This window comes from Micropterus salmoides, unplaced genomic scaffold (genome assembly GCF_014851395.1).
Source record: "Micropterus salmoides isolate LMB-PRFRI ecotype aquatic unplaced genomic scaffold, ASM1485139v1 Ms_hic_scaffold_9, whole genome shotgun sequence".
Taxonomy (NCBI): domain Eukaryota; kingdom Metazoa; phylum Chordata; class Actinopteri; order Centrarchiformes; family Centrarchidae; genus Micropterus; species Micropterus salmoides.
In genome coordinates, this window is record NW_024044681.1 from 7,019,473 (window position 1) to 7,044,898 (window position 25,426).

Consider the following 25,426-nt stretch of genomic DNA (forward strand, 5'->3'; position numbering starts at 1 on the left):
CTTTCACCGGATGCTCAGCGATGTGAGCACAGCTACATGTTTTAGATGATAACCGTTTTGTTATCATCGTGAGCTGGACTGAATATTAAAATGAGACCGTGTCAGACTTTATAACAGTTAGACCACAGTAGGTAACGTTACTGTTAGTGGATAGCTCTTCCACTGTGTTGTTGTTCTGCGCTGTTATGTTGCAGTGCTGTATTTTATTTGGGTCACTAAAGTTAAAGAGACAGAGACAGTGGAGAAACTGTGTACCTGAGTGTCGGTAAAACGACAGTAAATCTAAAGTGAACACTAAGAAGCAAGCAGCGGCAGGTCTGAGCTAACGTAACGTTAGCTGGCTGCCCTGCCTTGCATCACTACAGGCTAGCATAAACAAATCGCTCTGCATTAGCTTTGTAGCGTTACATCCTTTCTGGCTGAAATAGGACCCAACAGGATGAAAGCCAACTCTGTCGGTTTTTTATATCCAAAAAAAAGTGGAGGTCACTCCGTGGCGCAAACCTTTCTGACCGCGTTTTCACCCGACCTCGATCTGATTCTCGTTTTGTCCTGGCAGGCTCCAGCACATAAAACTTAATTGTTGTTTTATATCCTTATCGTCACCCTTGGAGTCTGTGTTGTGCTGGGAGCCAGTAGTTTTAGGGTCTTAGCAGACTCCATGTTTTTAGCTGCGGTGTTGTTTCTGTGTGCACTGTTCAGATGCATCAGATAAGAGGCATTTTCTGGAGAATCCGACCGGGAGTCTTCACATATGAACAGGCATACTGGCCATCAGAGGTAACTAAAAAACCCGGCAAGTGGATCGTTTTTATGTGAGGTTACAAACCCTTCACGCAATAAAAAAGTGGTTCACTTTATTAACTACATATAGCGCCTTTAAGGTCGGGTACGCCTGCTGGTACTTCCCGACACTCACACGTCATTTTGGGGAGCGGTCATATATGTCGTTTTGGGAGACTTGACCCGTAGTTAACAGAAGTCGTAAAAGCCGATGGGTGCCGTCAATATGCCGAACACTGGGAGCTGGAAAAGAGCAAAGTAACAACACCTGAACAGCAAATTCATCAGATTCAACATTCTAGTGTTGAGGTTCTGGTTCTGGTGTTGGATCTGATCAAATGAGCTCAGTACCGGTGAGAAAACATGATGGAGGTCTGGGATGGCATGAAAACCATCACAGGCTGCAAGAAGAAGGGCAGTATTGCAGGAGAGGGGGATGCTGGGAGAGCAAACCAGCTAAACCTGTTTTTTAACAGGTTTGATACTCCAGCTCCCACAACCAGCGATGGCCCACTTCACACCCCCATGTCCATCACCACCTCAGACTGCAGACCACCCCCACCCTCCACACTCATGGACAGTTCAACACCCCTCCCCACCACCATCACCAAGGATCAGGTGAGCAGAGAGCTGAGGAGGCTCCGTCCAAGGAAAGCAGCGGGCCCGGACAGAGTGTGTCCAAGGATGCTTAAAGCCTGTTCTGCTGAACTGGGGGAGCCACTCCAGCATGTCCTCAACCTGAGCCTGCAGCTGGGGAAGCTGGGGAGGGTCCCAGTGCTCTGGAAGACTTCATGTCTCATGCCGGTTCCCAAGGGAGCCGGGTGACTTCAGACCAGTAGCACAGACATCACAAATCATGAAGACCTTCGAACTGCTGCTGCTACACGTCCTCAGACCCCAGGTTCACCATGCACAAGATCCACTGCAGTTTGGATACCAGGAGAAGGTGGGCGTGGAGGATGCCATCCTCTATCTGCTCCACAGGGCCTACTCACATCTGGACAAGGTGAGCGGCGCTGTGAGAATGGCGTTTTTTGATTTCTCCAGCGCCTTCGACACCATCTGGCCGCTCCTGCTGAGAGAAAAGCTGACAGAGATGAGGTTGGACCCACGTTTGGTGACATGGACTACCTCACAGAGAGACCACAGTACGTCAGACACTGTGGTCAGCAGCACCGGAGCACCACAGGGTACCGTGCTCTCTCCCGTCCTCTTCACCTTGCACACATCTGACTTCCAGTATAACACCGGGCTCTGCCACATGCAGAAATACTCAAGGATGGACAGGAGGGGGAGTAAAGGAGCCTGGTAGAGGACTTCATGAGGTGGTGCAGGACCAACCATCTGCAGCTGAACACCTCCAAGACCAAGGAGATGGTGGTGGACTTCAGAAGGAAGAAACCACATCTCCAGCCTGTGTCCATCGAGGGGGTCGATGTGGAGGTGGTCAGGACTTACAAATATCTGGGGCTGCAGCTGGATGACAAGCTGGACTAGACAGGAAATATGGACACTCTCCACAGGAAAGGGCAGAGCCGTCTGTACTTACTGAGAAGACTGGGGTCCTTCAACATCTGCAAAAAACTGCTGCAGATGTTTAACCAGTCTGTGGTGGCCAGCGTCCTCTTTTATGCTGTAGTTTGCTGGGAAGGAAGCAGCAAGAAGAGAGACGCCGGTCGACTGGACAGACTGGTGAGGAGAGCTGGCTCAGTGGTGGGCTCAGAGCTGGACTCTCTAGTGACAGTGGCAGAAAGAAGGACCCTGGACAAACTGCTGTCCATACTGAACAACGCCCGCCACCCTCTGCACAACACCTTCATCGGACAGAGTGTGTTCAGTGTCAGACTGCCGTCCAAGCCCAGCTCCACCAACAGACTTAAAAACTCTTTCGTCCCCCTGGCCATCAGACTGTACAACAGCTCCCAGGGAGGACAATAGACAAAAGAACAATTTCTACCTCCATCTGCACTCCATTTAGCACTGTTTACCGTTTTTGCACTGTTATACTGTGTTATAAGTTATTTTAATTTAAATTCTATTTTAATGTATGTTTCGTATGCTGCTGGATACTTTTCAATTCAATTCAATTCAATTTTATTTATATAGCGCCAAATCACAACAACAGTTATCTCACAGCGCTTTTCATAAAAGAGCAGGTCTAGACCGTACTCTGTGATGATATTTACAGAAGCCCAACAGTTCCCACCAAGAGCAGCACTAGGAGACAGAGGCAAGGAAAAACTTCCTTTAAGAGGCAGAAACCTCGAGCAGAACCATGACTCAGGGTGGGCGGCCATCTGCCTCCACCGGTTGGGGTGAGAGAGAGAGAGAGAGAGAGAGAAAAAGAGAGGGGTGTAAGGAGAGAGAGAGGGGAGGGAGGCAGCCTACACAATATACACACAGAGGTACAGACAGTGAAGGTGATGTTGCTATAGACTAAATGAAAAATGGTACAGATATTTATAGTAGTGTTAATGGTAACAATCGTAATGTTAATGATTATAATAACAATAGGACTAGCAACAATAGTCGTTGCAGCAGAGGGTGTCGAGCAGGAACACGGGGCAGCAGGTGACCTGCAACCACAGATCCAGACTCCACAGCTCCAGAGCCAGAAAACCTGCAGGAAGTGACAGGAGAGAGGAGAGAGACGAGAAAGCACAAGACTACCAGAAAGGGGAGAAGTTGTGTTAGTAACATGCAATAATGGGATGAGGTTGCATACAGAGGGAGAGAAAGTAGAGGAGAGAGGAGCTCAGTGCATCATGGGAAATCCCCCGGCAGTCTAGGCCTATAGCAGCATAACTAAGGGATGGTTCAGGACTACCTGAGCCAGCCCTAACTATAAGCTTTATCAAAGAGGAAAGTCTTAAGCCTACTCTTAAATGTGGAGATGGTGTCTGCCTCCTGAACCCAAACTGGAACCTGGTTCCACAGGAGAGGAGCTTGATAGCTGAACGCTCTGGCTCCTAGTCTACTTTTGGAGACTCTAGGAACCACAAGTAACCCTGCATTCTGGGAGCGCAGTGCTCTGGTGGGGTAGTAAGGTACTATGAGCTCTTTAAGATAAGATGGTGCCTGACCATTGAGAGCTTTGTAGGTAAGAAGAATGATTTTAAATTCTATTCTGGATTTTACTGGAAGCCAATGCAGAGAAGCTAAAACAGGAGAAATATGATCTCTTTTCCTGGTTCCTGTCAGAACACGTGCTGCAGAATTCTGGATCAGCTGAAGAGTCTTAACGGACTTTTTCGAGCAGCCTGATAATAAGGAATTGCAGTAATCCAGCCTAGAAGTAACAAATGCATGGACTAGTTTTTCTGCATCATTTTTAGACAGGATGTTCCTGATTTTCGCAATATTACGTAGGTGAAAAAAGGCGGTCCTTGAAATTTGCTTAATGTGAGACTTAAACGACATGTCCTGATCAAAGATAACTCCAAGATTCCTCACAGTGATGCTGGAGGCCAGGGCGATGCCATCCAGGGAAACTATATCTTTAGATAATGCGTCACAGAGGTGCTTAGGCCCCAGAGCAATAACTTCAGTTTTATCTGAGTTTAACATGAGAAAATTACAGGTCATCCAGGTTTTAACATCCTGAAAGCACATTTGAAGTTTAGCTAACTGATGAGTTTCATCTGGCTTGATCGATAGAAATAACTGAGTATCATCTGCATAACAATGAAAGCTTATGGAATGTTTCCTGATAATATTGCCTAAAGGAAGCATATATAAAGTGAAGAGGATTGGTCCAAGGACAGATCCTTGAGGAACTCCATGAGTAACTTTGGCGTGCATGGAGGACTCATCGTTAACATGTACAAACTGAAATCGATCTGATAAATAGGACTTAAACCAGCTTAGAGCGGTTCCTTTAATGCCAATGAAATATTCCAGTCTCTGCAATAGGATCTGATGGTCAATGGTATCAAATGCAGCACTAAGATCTAATAAAACCAGTACAGAGACAAGTCCTTTATCTGATGCAATAAGGAGGTCATTAGTAATTTTCACCAGTGCTGTCTCTGTGCTATGATGAGCTCTAAATCCTGACTGAAAATCCTCAAATAAACTATTGCTCTGTAGAAAGTCACACAGCATAGGATACTTGAATTTCCCTCAGGATAAATAAAGTATATATCTCTCTATCTAAAACATAATAGTGTAGGCATCATCACAGAGTTAACGGTATTCAACTATTTTCTATTTTAGACATCTACTCCACTAAATTTATTTTATTTAAATATATTTTCTGGCTAATGATGACAATGCAGTAACTTGTGATCCAGCATCTGGTTGGAGCACCTTCACACCTTTCACCTGTCTGGTGTGACTAGAGACTAAAAACTGGGATTGACAAGAATAATTTAGATTAATCAGAAGTAATTAATTCTGAGTCAACATAATATATATTCATGCAAATACTACAAAATGTTATGTATAACATAAACTTAAACAACATAAACAAAAATCTTTCTGACTGACCAGTTAGCATCTCAAGGTATCTCAAAATAATGAGTTAGCATCTCAAGGTATCTCAAAATAATGAGTTAGCATCTCAAGGTATCTCAAAATAATGAGTAAGCTCAAATAAAGAGTTAGCATCTCAAAATAATGAGTTAGCATCTCAAAATAAAGACTTAGCATCTCACAATAATGAGTAAGCTCAAATAATGAGTTAGCATCTCAAAATAATGAGTTAGCATCTCAAAATAAAGACTTAGCATCTCACAATAATGAGTAAGCTCAAATAATGAGTTAGCATCTCAAAATAATGAGTTAGCATCTCAAAATAACGAGTTAGCATCTCAAAATAAAGACTTAGCATCTCAAAATAATGATTAAGCTCAAAAAATGAGTTAGCATCTCAAAATAATGAGTTAGCATCTCAAAATAAAGACTGAGCATCTCAAAAAAAGGAGTTAGCATCTCAAAATAAAGAGTTAGCATCTCAAAATAATGTATTAGGATCTGAAAATAATGAGTTAGCATCTCAAGGCATCTCTAAATAATGAGTTAGCATCTTAAAATAAAGAGTTAGCATCTCAAAATAATGAGTATGTATCTCAAAATAAAGAGTTAGCATCTCAAAATAAGGTGTTAGCATCTCAAATAAGGAGTTAGCATCTCAAAATAATGAGTTTGAATCTCAAAATAATGAGTTTGCATCTCAAATAAAGAGTTAGCATCTCAAAATAATGAAGAGTTAGCATCTCAAAATAAAGAGTTAGCATCTCAAAATAATGTATTAGGATCTGAAAATAATGAGTTAGCATCTCAAGGCATCTCTAAATAATGAGTTAGCATCTTAAAATAAAGAGTTAGCATCTCAAAATAATGTATTAGGATCTGAAAATAATGAGTTAGCATCTCAAGGCATCTCTAAATAATGAGTTAGCATCTTAAAATAAAGAGTTAGCATCTCAAAATAATGAGTATGTATCTCAAAATAAAGAGTTAGCATCTCAAAATAAGGTGTTAGCATCTCAAATAAGGAGTTAGCATCTCAAAATAATGAGTTTGAATCTCAAAATAATGAGTTTGCATCTCAAATAAAGAGTTAGCATCTCAAAATAATGAGTTAGCATCTTAAAATAATGAAGAGTTAGCATCTCAAAATAATGGGTTAGCATCTCAAGGCATCTCTAAATAATGAGTTAGCATCTCAAAATAAAGAGTTAGCATCTCAAAATAAGGTGTTAGCATCTCAAATAAGTAGTTAGCATCTCAAAATAATGAGTTTGAATCTCAAAATAATGAGTTTGCATCTCAAATAAAGAGTTAGCATCTCAAAATAATGAGTTAGCATCTTAAAATAAAGAGTTAGCATCTCAAAATAATGAGTATGTATCTCAAAATAAAGAGTTAGCATCTCAAAATAATGAGTTAGCGTCTCAAAATAAGGTGTTAGCATCTCAAATAAGGAGTTAGCATCTCAAAATAATGAGTTTGAATCTCAAAATAATGAGTTTGCTTCTCAAATAAAGAGTTAGCATCTCAAAATAATGAAGAGTTAGCATCTCAAAATAAAGAGTTAGCATCTCAAAATAATGTATTAGGATCTGAAAATAATGAGTTAGCATCTCAAGGCATCTCTAAATAATGAGTTAGCATCTTAAAATAAAGAGTTAGCCTCTCAAAATAATGAGTTAGCGTCTTAGCATCTCAAATAAGGAGTTAGCATCTTAAAATAATGAGTTAGCATCTCAAGGCATCTCTAAATAATGAGTTAGCATCTTAAAATAAAGAGTTAGCCTCTCAAAATAATGAGTTAGCATCTCAAATAATGAGTTAGCATCTTAAAATAATGAAGAGTTAGCATCTCAAAATAAAGAGTTAGCATCTCAAAATAATGTATTAGGATCTGAAAATAATGAGTTAGCATCTCAAGGCATCTCTAAATAATGAGTTAGCATCTTAAAATAAAGAGTTAGCATCTCAAAATAATGAGTATGTATCTCAAAATAAAGAGTTAGCATCTCAAAATAATGTATTAGGATCTGAAAATAATGAGTTAGCATCTCAAGGCATCTCTAAATAATGAGTTAGCATCTTAAAATAAAGAGTTAGCCTCTCAAAATAATGAGTTAGCGTCTTAGCATCTCAAATAAGGAGTTAGCATCTTAAAATAATGAGTTAGCATCTCAAGGCATCTCTAAATAATGAGTTAGCATCTTAAAATAAAGAGTTAGCCTCTCAAAATAATGAGTTAGCATCTCAAATAATGAGTTAGCATCTTAAAATAATGAAGAGTTAGCATCTCAAAATAAAGAGTTAGCATCTCAAAATAATGTATTAGGATCTGAAAATAAAGAGTTAGCATCTCAAAATAATGTATTAGGATCTGAAAATAAAGAGTTAGCATCTCAAAATAATGTATTAGGATCTGAAAATAATGAGTTAGCATCTCAAGGCATCTCTAAATAATGAGTTAGCATCTTAAAATAAAGAGTTAGCATCTCAAAATAATGAGTATGTATCTCAAAATAAAGAGTTTGCATCTCAAAATAAGGTGTTAGCATCTCAAATAAGGAGTTAGCATCTCAAAATAATGAGTTTGACTCTCAAAATAATGAGTTTGCATCTCAAATAATGAGTATGTATCTCAAAATAAAGAGTTTGCATCTCAAAATAAGGTGTTAGCATCTCAAATAAAAAGTTAGCATCTTAAAATAATGAAGAGTTAGCATCTCAAATAAAGAGTTAGCATCTCAAAATAATGAGTTAGCATCTTAAAATAATGAAGAGTTAGCATCTCAAAATAATGAGTATGTATCTTAAAATAAAGAGTTAGCATCTCAAAATAATGAGTTAGCGTCTCAAAATAAAGAGTTAGCATCTCAAAATAAGGTGTTAGCATCTCAAATAAGGAGTTAGCATCTCAAAATAATGAGTTAGCATCTCAAAATAATGAGTTTGAATCTCAAAATAATGAGTTTGCATCTCAAATAAAGAGTTAGCATCTCAAAATAATGAGTTAGCATCTTAAAATAATGAAGAGTTAGCATCTCAAAATAATGAGTATGTATCTTAAATAAAGAGTTTGCATCTCAAATAAAGGGTTTGCATCTCTAATAAAGAGTTAGCATCTCAAAATAAAGAGTTAGCATCTCAAAATAATGAGTTAGCGTCTCAAAATAAGGTGTTAGCATCTCAAATAAGGAGTTAGCATCTCAAAATAATGAGTTTGAATCTCAAAATAATGAGTTTGCTTCTCAAATAAAGAGTTAGCATCTCAAAATAATGAAGAGTTAGCATCTCAAAATAAAGAGTTAGCATCTCAAAATAATGTATTAGGATCTGAAAATAATGAGTTAGCATCTCAAGGCATCTCTAAATAATGAGTTAGCATCTTAAAATAAAGAGTTAGCGTCTCAAAATAATGAGTTAGCGTCTCAAAATAAAGAGTTAGCATCTCAAAATAAGGTGTTAGCATCTCAAATAAGGAGTTAGCATCTCAAAATAATGAGTTTGAATATCAAAATAATGAGTTTGCATCTCAAATAAAGAGTTAGCATCTCAAAATAATGAGTTAGCATCTTAAAATAATGAAGAGTTAGCATCTCAACTAAAGAGTTAGCATCTCAAAATAATGAGTTAGCATCTCAAAATAAAGACTTAGCATCTCAAAATAATGTATTAGGATCTGAAAATAATGAGTTAGCATCTCAAGGCATCTCTAAATAATGAGTTAGCATCTTAAAATAAAGAGTTAGCATCTGAAAATAATGAGTTAGCGTCTCAAAATAAAGAGTTAGCATCTCAAAATAAGGTGTTAGCATCTCAAAATAATGAGTTTGAATCTCAAAATAATGAGTTTGCATCTCAAATAAAGAGTTAGCATCTCAAAATAATGAAGAGTTAGCATCTCAAAATAAAGAGTTAGCATCTCAAAATAATGTATTAGGATCTGAAAATAATGAGTTAGCATCTCAAGGCATCTCTAAATAATGAGTTAGCATCTTAAAATAAAGAGTTAGCATCTCAAAATAATGAGTTAGCATCTCAAATAAGTAGTTAGCATCTCAAAATAATGAGTTTGAATCTCAAAATAATGAGTTTGCATCTCAAATAAAGAGTTAGCATCTCAAAATAATGTATTAGGATCTGAAAATAATGAGTTAGCATCTCAAGGCATCTCTAAATAATGAGTTAGCATCTTAAAATAATGAGTTTGCCTCTCAAAATAATGAGTTAGCGTCTTAGCATCTCAAATAAGGAGTTAGCATCTCAAAATAATGAGTTAGCATCTTAAAATAATGAGTTAGCATCTCAAGGCATCTCTAAATAATGAGTTAGCATCTTAAAATAAAGAGTTAGCCTCTCAAAATAATGAGTTAGCATCTCAAATAATGAGTTAGCATCTTAAAATAATGAAGAGTTAGCATCTCAAATAAAGAGTTAGCATCTCAAAATAAGGTGTTAGCATCTTAAATAAGGAGTTAGCATATCAAAATAATGTATTAGGATCTGAAAATAATGAGTTAGCATCTCAAGGCATCTCTAAATAATGAGTTAGCATCTTAAAATAAAGAGTTAGCATCTCAAAATAATGTATTAGGATCTGAAAACAATGAGTTAGCATCTCAAGGCATCTCTAAATAATGAGTTAGCATCTTAAAATAAAGAGTTAGCATCTCAAAATAATGAGTATGTATCTCAAAATAAAGAGTTTGCATCTCAAAATAAGGTGTTAGCATCTCAAATAAGGAGTTAGCATCTCAAAATAATGAGTTTGACTCTCAAAATAATGAGTTTACATCTCAAATAAAGAGTTAGCATCTCAAAATAATGAGTTAGCATCTTAAAATAATGAAGAGTTAGCATCTCAAAATAAAAAGTTAGCATCTCAAAATAATGTATTAGGATCTGAAAATAATGAGTTAGCATCTCAAGGCATCTCTAAATAATGAGTTAGCATCTTAAAATAAAGAGTTAGCATCTGAAAATAATGAGTTAGCATCTCAAGGCATCTCTAAATAATGAGTTAGCATCTTAAAATAAAGAGTTAGCATCTCAAAATAATGAGTTAGCGTCTCAAAATAAAGAGTTAGCATCTCAAAATAAGGTGTTAGCATCTCAAATAAGGAGTTAGCATCTCAAAATAATGAGTTAGCATCTCAATCAATCTATGCTAATTTCAGTCCCTCCCAAATCGATCATCTTGTTGATAGTGCTGCAGGCTCGCTGCGAATGACACTCGACTCTGTAGCCCCTCTAAAAAAGAAAATACTAAAACAAAGACGGTTAGCTCCATGGTATAATACTGAAACTAGCAAATTAAAGCAAATATTGCGGAAACTTGAGAGGAATTGGCGTTCCACCAAAGTGGAAAATTCTCGTTTAATTTGGCAAGATAGTCTTAAAACGTTTAGGAAGGCCCTCCGTAATGCCAGAGCAGCGTACTACTCGTCATTAATAGAGGAAAATAGGAACAACCCCAGGTTTCTTTTCAGCACTGTAGCCAGGCTGACAGAGAGTCACAGCTCTATTGAGCCAAGTATTCCCATAGCTCTCAGTAGTTACGACTTCATGAGCTTCTTTAATGATAAAATTCTAACTATTAGAGACAAAATTCACCAAGACCTGCCCTCAACTGGCACCGACTTATCTCTTAACTCAGGAACCTTAGAAACAGCTGTAGAACCAGATATATGTTTAGACTGTTTTGCTTCCCTCAATCTTTACCAACTAACTTCAATAATTTCTTCATCTAAACCATCAACCTGCCTCTTAGACCCCATCCCGACTAGGCTGCTTAAAGATGTTTTACCCTTAGTCAGCACCTCTATACTAGATATGATCAATCTATCTTTATCAACAGGCTATGTACCACAGTACTTTAAAGTAGCTGTAATTAAACCTTTTCTGAAAAAGCCCAAACTTGATCCGGATGTTTTAGCCAACTATAGACCTATATCTAACCTTCCATTTCTCTCTAAGGTTCTGGAGAAAGCAGTTGCTAAACAGCTGTGTGACTTTCTACAGAGCAATAGTTTATTTGAGGATTTTCAGTCAGGATTTAGAGCTCATCATAGCACAGAGACAGCACTGGTGAAAATTACTAACGACCTCCTTATTGCATCAGACAAAGGACTTGTCTCTGTACTGGTTTTATTAGATCTTAGTGCTGCATTTGATACCATTGACCATCAGATCCTATAGCAGAGACTGGAATATTTCATTGGCATTAAAGGAACTGCTCTAAGCTGGTTTAAGTCCTATTTATCAGATCGATTTCAGTTTGTACATGTTAACGATGAGTCCTCCATGCACGCCAAAGTTACTCATGGAGTTCCTCAAGGATCTGTCCTCGGACCAATCCTCTTCACTTTATATATGCTTCCTTTAGGCAATATTATCAGGAAACATTCCATAAGCTTTCATTGTTATGCAGATGATACTCAGTTATTTCTATCGATCAAGCCAGATGAAACTCATCAGTTAGCTAAACTTCAAATGTGCCTTCAGGATGTTAAAACCTGGATGACCTGTAATTTTCTCATGTTAAACTCAGATAAAACTGAAGTTATTGCTCTGGGGCCTAAGCACCTTCGTGACGCATTATCTAAAGATATAATTTCCCTGGATGGCATCGCCCTGGCCTCCAGCACCACTGTGAGGAATCTTGGAGTTATCTTTGATCAGGACATGTCGTTTAAGTCTCACATTCAGCAAATTTCAAGGACCGCCTTTTTTCACCTACGTAATATTGCGAAAATCAGGAACATCCTGTCTAAAAATGATGCAGAAAAACTAGTCCATGCATTTGTGACTTCTAGGCTGGATTACTGCAATTCCTTATTATCAGGCTGCTCGAAAAAGTCCGTTAAGACTCTTCAGCTGATCCAGAATTCTGCAGCACGTGTTCTGACAGGAACCAGGAAAAGAGATCACATTTCTCCTGTTTTAGCTTCTTTGCATTGGCTTCCAGTAAAATCCAGAATAGAATTTAAAATCATTCTTCTTACCTACAAAGCTCTCAATGGTCAGGCACCATCTTATCTTAAAGAGCTCATAGTACCTTACTACCCCACCAGAGCACTGCGCTCCCAGAATGCAGGGTTACTTGTGGTTCCTAGAGTCTCCAAAAGTAGACTAGGAGCCAGAGCGTTCAGCTATCAAGCTCCTCTCCTGTGGAACCAGGTTCCAGTTTGGGTTCAGGAGGCAGACACCATCTCCACATTTAAGAGTAGGCTTAAGACTTTCCTCTTTGATAAAGCTTATAGTTAGGGCTGGCTCAGGTAGTCCTGAACCATCCCTTAGTTATGCTGCTATAGGCCTAGACTGCCGGGGGATTTCCCATGATGCACTGAGCTCCTCTCTCCTCTACTTTCTCTCCCTCTGTATGCAACCTCATCCCATTATTGCATGTTACTAACACAACTTCTCCCCTTTCTGGTAGTCTTGTGCTTTCTCGTCCCTCTCCTCTCTCCTATCACTTCCTGCAGGTTTTCTGGCTCTGGAGCTGTGGAGTCTGGATCTGTGGTTGCGGGTCACCTGCTGCCCCCGTGTTCCTGCTCGACACCCTCTGCTGCAACGACTATTGTTGCTAGTCCTATTGTTATTATTGTTATTATAATCATTAACATTACGATTGTTACCATTAACACTACTATAAATATCTGTACCATTTTTCATTTAGTCTATAGCAACATCACCTTCACTGTCTGTACCTCTGTGTGGATATTGTGTAGGCTGCCTCCCTCCCCTCTCTCTCTCCTTACATCCCTTTCTTTTTCTCTCTATTCCTCTCCTGCTCTCTCTCTCTCTCTCTCTCTTTCTCTCCTTCACCCCCAACCGGTGGAGGCAGATGGCCGCCCACCCTGAGTCATGGTTCTGCTCGAGGTTTCTGCCTCTTAAAGGAAGTTTTTCCTTGCCTCTGTCTCCTAGTGCTGCTCTTGGTGGGAACTGTTGGGCTTCTGTAAATATCATCACAGAGTACGGTCTAGACCTGCTCTTTTATGAAAAGCGCTGTGAGATAACTGTTGTTGTGATTTGGCGCTATATAAATAAAATTGAAATTGAAAAATTGAAATTAAAATAATGAAGAGTTAGCATCTCAAATAAAGAGTTAGCATCTCAAAATAATGAAGAGTTAGCATCTCAAAATAAAGAGTTAGCACCTCACAATAATGAGTTAGCATCTCAAGGTATCTCAAAATAAAGAGTAAGCATCTGAAAATAATGAGTTAGCATCTCAAAATAAAGACTTAGCATCTCAAAATAAAGACTTAGCATCTCAAAATAATGTATTCGCATCTGAAAATAATGAGTTAGCACCTCAAATAAAGAGTTAGCGTCTCAAAATAACAAGTCAGCATCTTAAAATAGCTCATTATTTGCTGACAGAAATAATCTTCCATACAACCAAAACATGCACATGCGATAAACATAAAACAAAACATTCCGCAGGTGGCGCTGATGCTCCGGGGCAACGTGGCCGCCGTAACACCGAAGAAGAAGCAGGAGGACGGGAAAGCATTGCCGGGTCACAGCCGCAGCAGCAGCCGTTGTTCGCAGCGCCATGGCGGCAGTGCGTAGCTTACGGGTGTCGGTGAAATCGGACAGCGGCTCGGACCGCTCGGATTCGGACTCTGACTCCGAGTCGGACAGAGATGCCCGCGAAGCCGAGCCGATGGAGGTGGAGGAGGGAGAGCTGGAGACGGAGGACATATCGGTTAACCGTTCCCTGAAGGAGCTGCTGCCGGTAAGTGTCCGGACAAGGCCTCTTCAGACCGGGGACTGGCGTATGTTGCGGCCGGCGGAACCTCTGGAAGCGTCGGCGTGTGGTAACCTCGACACCCGGCGCTCTCCCCGTGAGCTAGTTGTTAGCACCGTAGCCGCTGTGGGCTAACGGTTAACAGCTTCTTCTAAAACGGACTAGTTTTTATTAATGCTGCCTTTGTTTAGCAGTGGGCGTTTGTTTGTTTGTTTGTAGTTTCAGTCACTTGTTGCTGGCAGCCTGTTCACGTAGCGTGTTCTGTGGAGCGATCGTACCACCATACTCCTATGTGGAAACTGAAAGTTATTTTATTTTACGGGCAAAAGAACGCAGATGTTTGGAAATGTTTGAAAACGTTTGGCGATTCTGATACATTAACAGCCCGTGATCAATTCGGCCTATTTCTAATCACATACTTAACAGATGTATTTAACTATTACGGGTAGTCTGCTTATCTTCTCACTAACTGAAATCTCCTGAGGAAGTAAAGGTTTGATTTTAGAGCAAAGCTTTCCTTTAAGTTTGATATGATACGTGTGGACACTGTTTTACTTAGTCAAATTAGAATTGAAATGCTGGTTGTTTAAGTAGGAGATTGGCATAATGTAAAGTCACCTTCAGGGTCTTTGGTGCTGTGGAGTTTTTAGGGCATGTGTCAAACTTACGGTCTTAAACGTCTCGAATTTACTTTATAAACAAATGTAAATAAAGTTTTTGTAAAAGGATTTGAATTGTTTATTTGTTTACATTCATCTGATTTCCAAAATTGGTCCCCAGCGACTTCATGCAGTTTCCAGGTCTTTGGAGTCAGAAACTGAAGGGCCAGTGAGTGGGGACAGAAACTGAATTTACCCCAAACAGAAATGAAATCCTGACACGTGATTACAACGTGTCTGTGCTGATGGATTTTGTTTTGCAGGATACCAGCCGGCGATATGAAAACAAGGCTGGAGCGTTCATCACTGGGATTGATGTCACCTCAAAGGTGCGACACAAACACAGTCCTCCAACACAACATACATTCCTGTTCACACACTGACAGCACAAACACTTGTGATGATGCAGCGACCAGCTGTGAGGGAAGAGACGTGTTAAAACAAGTGTTTGTGTTTATCAGGAGGCCATCGAAAGGAAAGAGAAGCGAGCGAGACGTTTCCATTTCTGTGCGGAGGAGGGTGTCAGGCAGAGGAACGTTTTCCTGGACAAAGACATAATTAAGAAAGGTAATAAGACAAAACCACCTGACCTGCACGTGACCACATAGTTAATGCAACAGTCGCACCCTGTTTGTGTATGTGTTCAACTTGTTTTCTTCTTCTGTGGTGCTTAGCCATCCCCAGACTGCGCCTGGAGGCGATCTACGTGACTGGAGTGGACAACATGAGCACGCAGGACGTCTTTGGATACTTTAAGGAATATCCTCCTGCACACATCGAGTGGATCGACGACACATCCTGTGAGTATAAAACACACACACATTCTTTTGGTTATGAACTTCATTTTTTGTGGCTGGTTCTGACCCAGTAACAGAAACACGTTCACCAGATTCCCTCTCTCAGCACTCGTTTGACTTCTGCAGCAGATTATTCTTGAATGAAGAACTCTGGTGAGACAACCTCTTTTAAACCAGAAAAGTAAGGTGGCATAGAATCGCGGCAGTAAAGAAGCACGGCAGTAAAGAATCGCGGCAGTAAAGAAGTGCGGCAGTAAAGAAACGCAGCAGAGCGCGGCAGTGAAGAAACGCAGCAGTAAAGAAGCGCGGCAGAGCGCAGCAGTGAAGAAGCGCGGCAGTAAAGAAGCGCGGCAGTGAACAAACGCGGCAGTAAAGAAGCGCGGCAGTGAACAAACGCGGCAGTAAAGAAGCGCGGCAGTGAACAAACGCGGCAGTAAAGAAGCGCAGCAGTGAACAAACGCGGCAGTAAAGAAGCGCAGCAGTGAACAAACGCGGCAGTAAAGAAGCGCGGCAGTAAAGAAGTGCGGCAGTAAAGAAGCGCAGCAGAGCGCGGCAGTAAAGAAGCGCGGCAGTAAAGAAGCGCAGCAGAGCGCGGCAGTAAAGAAGCGCGGCAGTGAACAAACACGGCAGTGAACAAACGCGGCAGTAAAGAAGCGCGGCAGTAAAGAAGCGCGGCAGTAAAGAAGCGCGGCAGTAAAGAAGCGCGGCAGTAAAGAAGCGCAGCAGAGCGCGGCAGTAAAGAAGCGCGGCAGTAAAGAAGCTCGGCAGAGCGCGGCAGTAAAGAAGCTCGGCAGAGCGCGGCAGTAAAGAAGCTCGGCAGAGCGCGGCAGTAAAGAAGCGCGGCAGTAAAGAAGCTCGGCAGAGCGCGGCAGTAAAGAAGCTCGGCAGAGCGCGGCAGTAAAGAAGCGCGGCAGTAAAGAAGCGCGGCAGTAAAGAAGCGCGGCAGTAAAGAAGCGCAGCAGAGCGCGGCAGTAAAGAAGCGCGGCAGAGCGCGGCAGTAAAGAAGCGCAGCAGTAAAGAAGCGCGGCAGAGCGCGGCAGTAAAGAAGCGCAGCAGTAAAGAAGCGCGGCAGAGCGCGGCAGTAAAGAAGCGCAGCAGTAAAGAAGCGCGGCAGAGCGCGGCAGTAAAGAAGCGCGGCAGTAAAGAAGCGCAGCAGAGCGCGGCAGTAAAGTAACGCGGCAGAGCGCGGCAGTAAAGAAGCTCGGCAGAGCGCGGCAGTAAAGAAGCGCGGCAGTAAAGAAGCGCGGCAGTAAAGAAACGCAGCAGAGCGCGGCAGTGAAGAAGCTCGGCAGTAAAGAAGCTCGGCAGAGCGCGGCAGTAAAGAAGCGCGGCAGTAAAGAAGCGCAGCAGAGCGCGGCAGTAAAGTAACGCGGCAGTAAAGAAGCTCGGCAGAGCGCGGCAGTAAAGAAGCGCGGCAGTAAAGAAGCTCGGCAGAGCGCGGCAGTAAAGAAGCGCGGCAGTAAAGAAGCTCGGCAGAGCGCGGCAGTAAAGAAGCGCGGCAGTAAAGAAGCGCGGCAGTAAAGAAACGCAGCAGAGCGCGGCAGTAAAGAAGCTCGGCAGTAAAGAAGCTCGGCAGAGCGCGGCAGTAAAGAAGCGCGGCAGTAAAGAAGCGCAGCAGAGCGCGGCAGTAAAGTAACGCGGCAGTAAAGAAGCTCGGCAGAGCGCGGCAGTAAAGAAGCGCGGCAGTAAAGTAACGCGGCAGTAAAGAAGCTCGGCAGTAAAGTAACGCGGCAGTAAAGAAGCTCGGCAGAGCGCGGCAGTAAAGAAGCGCGGCAGAGCGCGGCAGTAAAGAAGCGCGGCAGTAAAGAAGCGCGGCAGAGCGCGGCAGTAAAGAAGCGCGGCAGTAAAGAAGCGCAGCAGAGCGCGGCAGTAAAGTAACGCGGCAGTAAAGAAGCGCGGCAGAGCGCGGCAGTAAAGAAGCGCGGCAGAGCGCGGCAGTAAAGAAGCGCGGCAGAGCGCGGCAGTAAAGAAGCGCGGCAGTAAAGAAGCGCGGCAGTAAAGAAGCGCGGCAGAGCGCGGCAGTAAAGAAGCGCGGCAGTAAAGAAGCGCGGCAGGACTCCATCTTACAGGAGTTTGTATGAAGTTTAATTTTAGGAGCAAACAGTGAAAAGCTGCAGGATGTTTGGTCGTTGATGGAAAGCCTGAAGATGAAAACAGGTAAATCTGAATACCAGCTGATTGTTTCCCAGGTAACGTGGTCTGGCTCGATGACAACACGTCTGTCCGAGTTCTCGTCAACAGCAGCCGGATGCCAGACCTAGAGGCTGTTGCCACGGAGAGCGGCGAGCAGCCGGGCGAACAGAACAAAGGTCAGCATGTGCACACAAAGCGGAGTCTTAAAGGGGACAAACTGAATCTGAGGGAAACTAAAGCGTGTTTTTCACCTCGCAGGCCTGCGAGGTCAAGGGTCAGATGATGAGGACGACGAAGAGGGCGAGGTTGACGAGGAGGAGACGGTGAAGAAGAGCAGCGTGGAGATCGAGGGGAAAGACAGCGACGGAGAGGCGGAGCAGAAAAGGAAGGAGGGCGGTCAGGTAGAGTTTATATTGAACAACTGAAACACAGACTGATCCGGTTTATTGATCAGGTCCAGGAACTGATCGCTGACATGAACACCTGTGTGTCTCAGGTGGACGACCTGGGGGCCGCCGAGAGGGAATCTCTGCTGAGAAACGACCTGCGACCGGCCATCAAGGCCTTCAAGGGAAACAAGCTGTTCCTGCGCTTCGCCACGCTCGGTAACACACACACACACACACACACACACATCAGTCAGGGCTGTGCAATAAAACAATAGTGCAATTTATTTATTAATATACCGTAAAACTTCCATTCATTGCCGTCTGCCCCGTTTCCTGCTGTGGGAAAACATTCTGACCAATAAACGCATTAGAACCCTGGTCTGGTTTTTATAGAAGTTCTCTAGATGTAGAAAACCTCTTAAACCCTGCGGGCTCGCAGCTTTAGCTGCTTCTCAGCTGCTCAGATCGTTAATCTAAATATTAATGTTTAAACATAGGATCAACGTGTCAGTGTGAACATGCTGCACATCGTTTAGATCGGTTAGATTCTCCAGAATTCAATTGTTCAGTTCATGGAAACAACGAGCCCCAAAGTCTGATTCTTAGAGAATTACTGGTCTAACCTGCACGGTACAAGAGATGATAAGGCCGCCTCCCGTTACCTTGGAAGCGCTCGTTAAGTCAGAAAGTGTTCCTGATTATTTAACCCATCAAAAGGATTAAAACAGCTTTTCATTCAAATGAATCCAAGTTATGGATCCTGTCATGTGAAGTCCATCGCTCTCTTGTTTTCCTTACGTTGCTGCCTTCAAAATAAAAGCACATAAGCTGTCTGTCGGAGCTGGATCAAAAAAACCCACATTAACTTTCACTCAGGAGCAAAAATCAGCCTTTAAACCTGAAAGAAATAAAGATTTGTCGTTTATCCTGATAATTATCGACATCCAGTGATATGTGACATTTTTAGTCATGGTAACATTTCTGGCCGTATCACCCAGCCCTAAGATTATTTTTCTGATTTGAAGTTTTGTTTTTGTCTCCAGAGGATAAGAAGGAGCTGGGCGCTGCTCGGCGCAGCAGATACTACATGAAGTACGGAAACCCGAACTATGGAGGCATGAAGGGAATCCTCAGCAACTCCTGGTGAGTCCGCCGTTCACCGATCACTGACGTACCTCCAGTGGTAGAAACTACGATAGAATCTAATCTTGGATTGAAAAGGCCGATTGGTGAACTGCTGCAGCTACAGAGCTGCGGGTGGTGATGGCGCAGCGGGAAAGACACATACCTTTTAGTGTGGGACACCTGACCTCCTACGTCTGCCTTTTAAAACTCAGACCTTCTGCTACGTGTCCTCCCGTCCAGACTGAAACGCTGCTGACCCCGTTTTGGTTTTAAAGTCCGGGGTAGCGTGAAAACGATGACGCAGACGCTCACATTGAGCTTCCTGATTGGCTCTGATCAGTCATGCAAAGCAGAAACACGATGTCACTAACAGAGTTTTAGTTTTGTGTTTTTATTAAAATATTCTGTACTGTCCATGTCCCCGTATTTACTTGTTTCCCGCCGCCACAGAACCTCTGCTGAGGTTCTTCACCGTCGCTGCTCTTCCTTCGTCTCTGTTCCACACAGATTTTATAAAAATCATTCGTTTGTCCTCTGTGTCCTCAGGAAGAGACGGTATCACAACCGGCGCATCCAGCGAGACGTCATCAAGAGCAAGAAGCCTCTGATCGGAGACAGCATGGGACACACGCCGCCGTACACACACCGACACTCGGGTAAGACGAGCCGCTCAGAGACCGCCGCTTGTTGTTTCTCTGATGCCTGCTCTGTGCGTTTGACCTGATGCGGTGACGCTTTGTGTTGATTTAACATCCGGCAAAGGCCAAAAACCAACCTGAGTGGAACGTAACAAATACAACCTGCAGAAGTCAAAGAAACCAGATCACAGTTACTAAACGAGTCTGTCACGGTGTGTTTCTGGGGGCCGGCACTTACAGATGACTCGGAGTGCCGGGGGAGGAGCTTTGGACCGCCAGGAGGAGGGCGCACACCTTAAATCAGTGGTCGGCAATCTGGCCCGCAGCCAGATCGCTTTGATAGCAGAAAAATAAACAATAAATAAACTGATAGCTGAAACAGTTACTCACACAATCACTTCCTCTTAAGTGATTGGGCCTCCAAAATAAAAGCGTGAGAACGTTTCTTTGCAGCAATGCTTTATGTCAGTTTAATTGAGAGCTCCCACCTGAAAAGTTCTGAAGGACATTCAAAAGAGTCTCTGGCTTGACGCACCTCTGAAACAGCCGTCAGTAAACGTGTAATTGGATCCCCCTGGAATCCAGCGGCACAGCCGCTGTTTTGTCCGGCGTCAACTCACACTGAAGTGTTTGAGCAGCGCAGCGTTCAGCCTACACGTTGTTAATTTGTCATTTTGTGTGCTTCACCTACAGATCACAGCTCTCTGCAGGCTAACGTTACATATCCACATGGAGCATTTCATTGGATCATACATTACATACGTTATTTTGAAAGTCAACCAGATTCTCAATGCTGTCCTGTGTCTGACTTCCTGCCCGGTTCATCTGCTCTGCAGCTTCAGTCAAAAATAGACTGGCAGTGGATATTGAACTTTAGCCAAACTTGTGCATGTAACAGGTTTGCAAAGTGAAAAAGCCCAAAGGGAGTTCCCATCTCCCACAGAAAACTCTGCTCTGAACTGAAAACAGCTCGTTTGTAGTCCAGCCAGTTGTTCCTGTGATGTAGAGAGAGAGCTCAGTTAAAACTTTACAGATGAAAGATCCTTTGGTTACAGATTAATAACTCACCACTCTGAAACTCTCGCTCCGGTCCACGGGTGTTTCTCAAAAACCAAGAATGCAAAGAACGGACTTGTGTTCCTGGGGAGAACGTTCTTGCTAGTCTTTCTTGGAAGAAGGAACTTACAATGTCATGAGCACACAGAACGCCGCTGACGGTTTGAGACGATGCGTTCTTGCTGGTATTGCGCAATACCCCCAGCACAGAGAGATTTCTCTGATTAGTCTAACAGCCGGGCTTCATCCCCCAAAACAAACAGCTCAGAATCGGGTTCATTGTAGGTTTTAACTTACAACTTTTAAGCAAATACTGTGACCACAACTCTACTGTACACTAACAATGTAATGTCTAATATAATAATAATAATAATAAAGCAAAGGCGTTCCCCTTTCATACTATTTCTGACGACGTCTCACAAGACCAGATTTCTCTGTACATCATCCAGATGTCTCTTGATTAAAGTTAAAATCTTACAAAATTACTCAGAATGTAGTGACAGAATCACAGCGGTACAAACGTTAAAACCATCTCACAGCTGTGGGTCTTTGCTCTGCCGTTGTTGCTGGACGTGTTGGCTGCAGGTCTGCCTGTCTGAAGGCTCTGTGAGCTGATCCGGCCGGCCGGCTCGTTAGCTTCGGCTGCAGAGCGTCACAACTCGCCATCAAACCTGCTCAGAAGTGGATTTAGTGATGAAATGTTTGCCAAGCCGTTCGGCAACACGTACGGCTGAACCCGAGCTGTTTACCGGCTTCTCGCTGACCTGTATCACTCCATAGCTAAAACGATGACAAATATATAACCATGTAAACCTGTTCTGGTACAACCTCTAAATAAGATTATGAACCTCAAAATACAGAATACCACCTCTTTAATGCTGCGTCAGGTCCGACAGGAAGTGCTGCTGAAGGTTGAATTCTGTCAGCTCTTATTTTCATTCTTCACTTTGAGAAATAGAAACCAGGACGTGTCTGATCGTGAAAATCAGATTATTTTTGACGGAGGGAAATGAAAGATTGATCGTTGCTCGGCCCTGACTGTCCTCCTCTCTCCTCAGCCGACCTGGTGAACCTGCCCGAGGAGCCCATCAAGGAGGAGGAGGAGGAAGAGGACGAGGACGAGGACATGGAGGAGGACGACAGGGTGGTGGAGTACAAAGAGCGAGGGGACAGGGCCCCCCGGGCGCTGGGGGCGGGGCTTCATAGCCGGGTGGAGCGCTCTCCGTCTCCCTGGTCGGAGTCGGACGAGATGGACTACGACCTGGAGCTGAAGATGATCTCCACGCCGTCGCCGAAGAAGAGCAAGAAGATGACGATGTACGCCGACGAGCTGGACACCCACCTGAAGAGCATCCGGTCAGAGTCCAGACAGGAAGTGCATCAGAGCTTTTAATTTGGAAAACCAGTCTGATTCAACTGTTTGTTGTGTTGTGGGCAGGAACCGGATCGGGGGGGCGGGGTCCGGATCACAGAGCAGGCCCAAATCTGCGTCGCCCACCAAGGTGACGGACGTCCGGCAGCTGCTGGAGGAGAAAAGACAAGGGCTCTCTGGGAGCAGACAGCGCCCCCCGGTGGCCGTCGGCGGAAAGACAGGTGAGCTGTTAGTCAGACGCCGCTCAAAATTATGACGTCACCGGCTGAACGCTGACTGTGCGCACGCCGCTTGTTTGCAGACGTGCGGCAGCGTCTGGGGAAAAGGCGTTACTCTCCCGAAAGACGCCGCTCCCCCTCCCCCGTCTCCCCCAGAGAGACACCTCCGGCCAGAGAACCAATCAGAGACGTGCATCGCAGGCTGGGCGTGGCCAGTCAAGACAACAGAGGCGTCTTCTCCGGTTCGTCTAAAGACAGGAAGACAGGTAGGAAACAGCTGATGTGAAAGTCCCACAGCTTCTAAAAGCAGCTGATGTTTGTAGTGACCGCTGTGTGTCTCTGCAGGCGGCCTGTGGAGCAGACTCGGCAGCGGCGGCGGCGGCGACGACAGCAGCAGCGCCAGACGTCACGAGAGCAGAGCGGGCGGCAGTTCGGGTCTCTTCTCCTCCTCCTCGGGCCGGAAAGACGCCGGAGACGCCGCCGGCAGTAAGGGCAAGCGAGGCGACGGAGAGGAGGAAGAGGAGGTGGAGGAGGAAGACGACTCGACGCTGCAGAAGATGTGGGGCGCCATGATCAAACAGAAGCAGGAGCGTCTGACCCACAAGATGAAGAAGAGCCGGCTGGACAACCTGCCGTCGCTGCAGATCGAGATCAGCCGCGACAGCAGCGACGACTCGGACGCCTGAACCCGGAGCCTCGACGGAGGAAGGAGGCGTTCAGATCTGTTTCCTCCGAGTACAAACAGAAAGACACGAAGCTGTCGGGCTGCAGATCTGAGGCCGCTGTGGTCGCGTTTCATTTACTGTGTGTCTCCCGTCTGTGGATGGATTACTGAACGGGTCCACCAGGCACAGGCCCCGGGGCCCCAGGCGTCCAAACACAAACTCCACTAACGTCTGCATCTGGCGTGGAAGCATGAATTTCTTAGAATGTCTCTCCAGAGAGGTTTTACTCGTAAAATTTGTCACCTGCTAAATTTGCATTCATTTTCCGCCTGTTTCGGGGGGTCTTGCTCCTCCGTCAGACCGGCGGGGGGGTCTTCTACATGTCTGTGCCCCGGGGCCCGTTGTTGCGTAATCCATCCATGGTCCTGTCGATATATTAAATATCTGTGCCAGCCAAAAAACAAGAGGCGCACCCTGCATTTCATCAGCAAGTCATTCCTTCCTTACTGTGGAGGTGTTAGACCCCCCCACCCCCGGCTGTGAGACGTCACGAGACCTCGGTGTCCTCTGAGACGTGAACGCTCAGCCCCCGGCGGTCGTATGGACGCCTCGCTCGGGACCATTCCTCAGCTCTTTGAGCTCTCCGCCTGCAGCTCGAACCAGCACCAAACCTCATTTACAAAAAGTGTGTTTTTAGGTTTCCCCTCTCCCCCGTTCAGTCTGAGCAGAGATGAGATGTCCGGTCCTCCCTGTGGACGGCGGCGGGAGAAAGAAAAGACTGACTGTAAAAGTATTGAAATAAGAAGCAACTTGACTCCACCCACCTGATGAACTCTCAGGAGAGTGTGGAAGTTTCCTGACTGTGGGACACTTTCGTACATTTTTTTAATCATCTGTTCTGTTTTCAAAGATGGCTTCCTGTCGGTCTTCCTACAGTTTCTCTGATTTGTGTCATTTTGTAGTTTAATTTTTTCATTTTTTAAATGGAAACTTTTGGGGGCCACGGGGACCGTAGGACACGGGTCAGGTGGCATCACTGCTGGTCATGAATATAGAAAACTATTAAAACGTTGGCTGGTGCTTCATCTGCTATTTCTGATTCATTTCATTTGGGATTTGGTGGAAAAACAGGCAGCTTCTAACTTTAACTTCAGTTTATATTCTGTCCACAGGCAGAGTGAATATTTACGCCGTCACTCCCACGTGAGTCGACAGGGCTGAACAATTAATGAAATCACTAAATGTGTGACTCTACACATCCTGTTCTTCAGACTCTTTGTTTGGTACAGATCTCTATAATTATTTAAATGCTTTTCAATAAATGAGAATAATTATGATTATTCACCCTAACTTCGCAAATCATATCACAATATTAGTCAAAATAATTGCAATTCTTTCTGAGTAGTTCAGCCCTGATTGTCGGTAAGCTGTAAAGAAAAACTTTTAAATATTCTCTATTTTCTTGTCCGTTAAGGGAAAACCTCTCAACTGGAGACGCAAAGAGAGATGTGGCGTCTAAAGGCTGTCGGCTGCAGCAGGCGGTGAGATAACTTAATGTTTCACTTTATAAGATGTCCGTCTCAGCGTCCCAGTGACGTCTTCAAACGTCTCGTTTTCTCCCCCAACAAATCCAAACATCCTCAGAGTTTTCGATGATTTTGTCAGAGAATAGAAACGCGTTCTACTGGAGGAAACAAGTTTTACTTCACGCCGTTAACCTCGCAGGCGGCTTCTCGTTCCCGTCATGTAGAGGAGCTGCTGACGTTACTCCAGCACAACAAACTCCTCTCGCTCGTTTCCTCCAGCGTCTTCCTGCAACAACTCTCCTCTTACGAGATTTCAGAGCGAGACTTCAGTTTCCTGTTAAAAACAACGGGGGTCACCCGGAGTCCCACCTGGTGTAACAAACTTAGGCCCCGCCCACGCTGTTGCGTTTTGGGTTTAAAACGGAGACCTTTTGCTCCGTTTGCTCCTCCCGTCCAGACTAAAACGGGGAAGTTTGAAAACGCTGCCGACCACGTTTTTTGTTTTTAAAACAAAGCGTTTTAGTGCGGCCGGGCAAAAACGGAGCACTTTAGAAACGATGACGCGGACGCTCACGCTCGGCTCTCTGATTGGCTCTCATAAGTCATGCAAAGCAGAAACACGATGCTGCTGACAGAGTTTTTGATTAGGTATTTTTATTAAAATACTTTGTACCGTGCAAACAACACTCACAGCTGACACTTGTCCTGTGCATGACGCCATAATTACTTTGCGGTGACTCCCAGTCTGTTTCCCGCCGCCACAGCCGCTTTTAACTCCCGTGTTACATTCAGTAACAGTCCCAGCTCGTTATTGGTGCATGCAAAACAAAATCTGGAGCG

The 25,426-nt window shown here is 43.8% G+C and overlaps 1 protein-coding gene across 1 annotated transcript; it reads left to right on the forward strand.

Annotated features, from left to right (window-relative positions):
* The first annotated feature begins 13,769 nt into the window (after positions 1–13,769).
* ncbp3 (nuclear cap binding subunit 3) lies at positions 13,770–24,147 on the forward strand. Its single transcript, XM_038708064.1, has 13 exons — positions 13,770–13,996; positions 14,931–14,996; positions 15,129–15,234; positions 15,342–15,467; positions 17,654–17,773; positions 17,856–17,998; positions 18,094–18,202; positions 19,030–19,129; positions 19,658–19,767; positions 21,864–22,161; positions 22,244–22,398; positions 22,479–22,661; positions 22,741–24,147. The coding sequence occupies exons 1-13, from the start codon at positions 13,814–13,816 to the stop codon at positions 23,079–23,081; spliced, it is 2,040 nt and encodes a 679-aa protein (XP_038563992.1). The 5' UTR covers positions 13,770–13,813; the 3' UTR covers positions 23,082–24,147.
* Positions 24,148–25,426: the final 1,279 nt, after the last annotated feature.

What these genes read in the sequence shown, in the direction of transcription:
- ncbp3 (XM_038708064.1), top strand. Translation starts at nt 13,814, where the DNA reads ATGGCGGCAGTGCGTAGCTTACGGGTGTCGGTGAAATCGGACAGCGGC. An exon ending in CCTGCGCTTCGCCACGCTCG is followed by an intron (nt 18,203 to 19,029) that starts GTAACACACACA and finishes TTTTGTCTCCAG; the next exon opens with AGGATAAGAAGGAGCTGGGC. An exon ending in GGAATCCTCAGCAACTCCTG is followed by an intron (nt 19,130 to 19,657) that starts GTGAGTCCGCCG and finishes CTGTGTCCTCAG; the next exon opens with GAAGAGACGGTATCACAACC.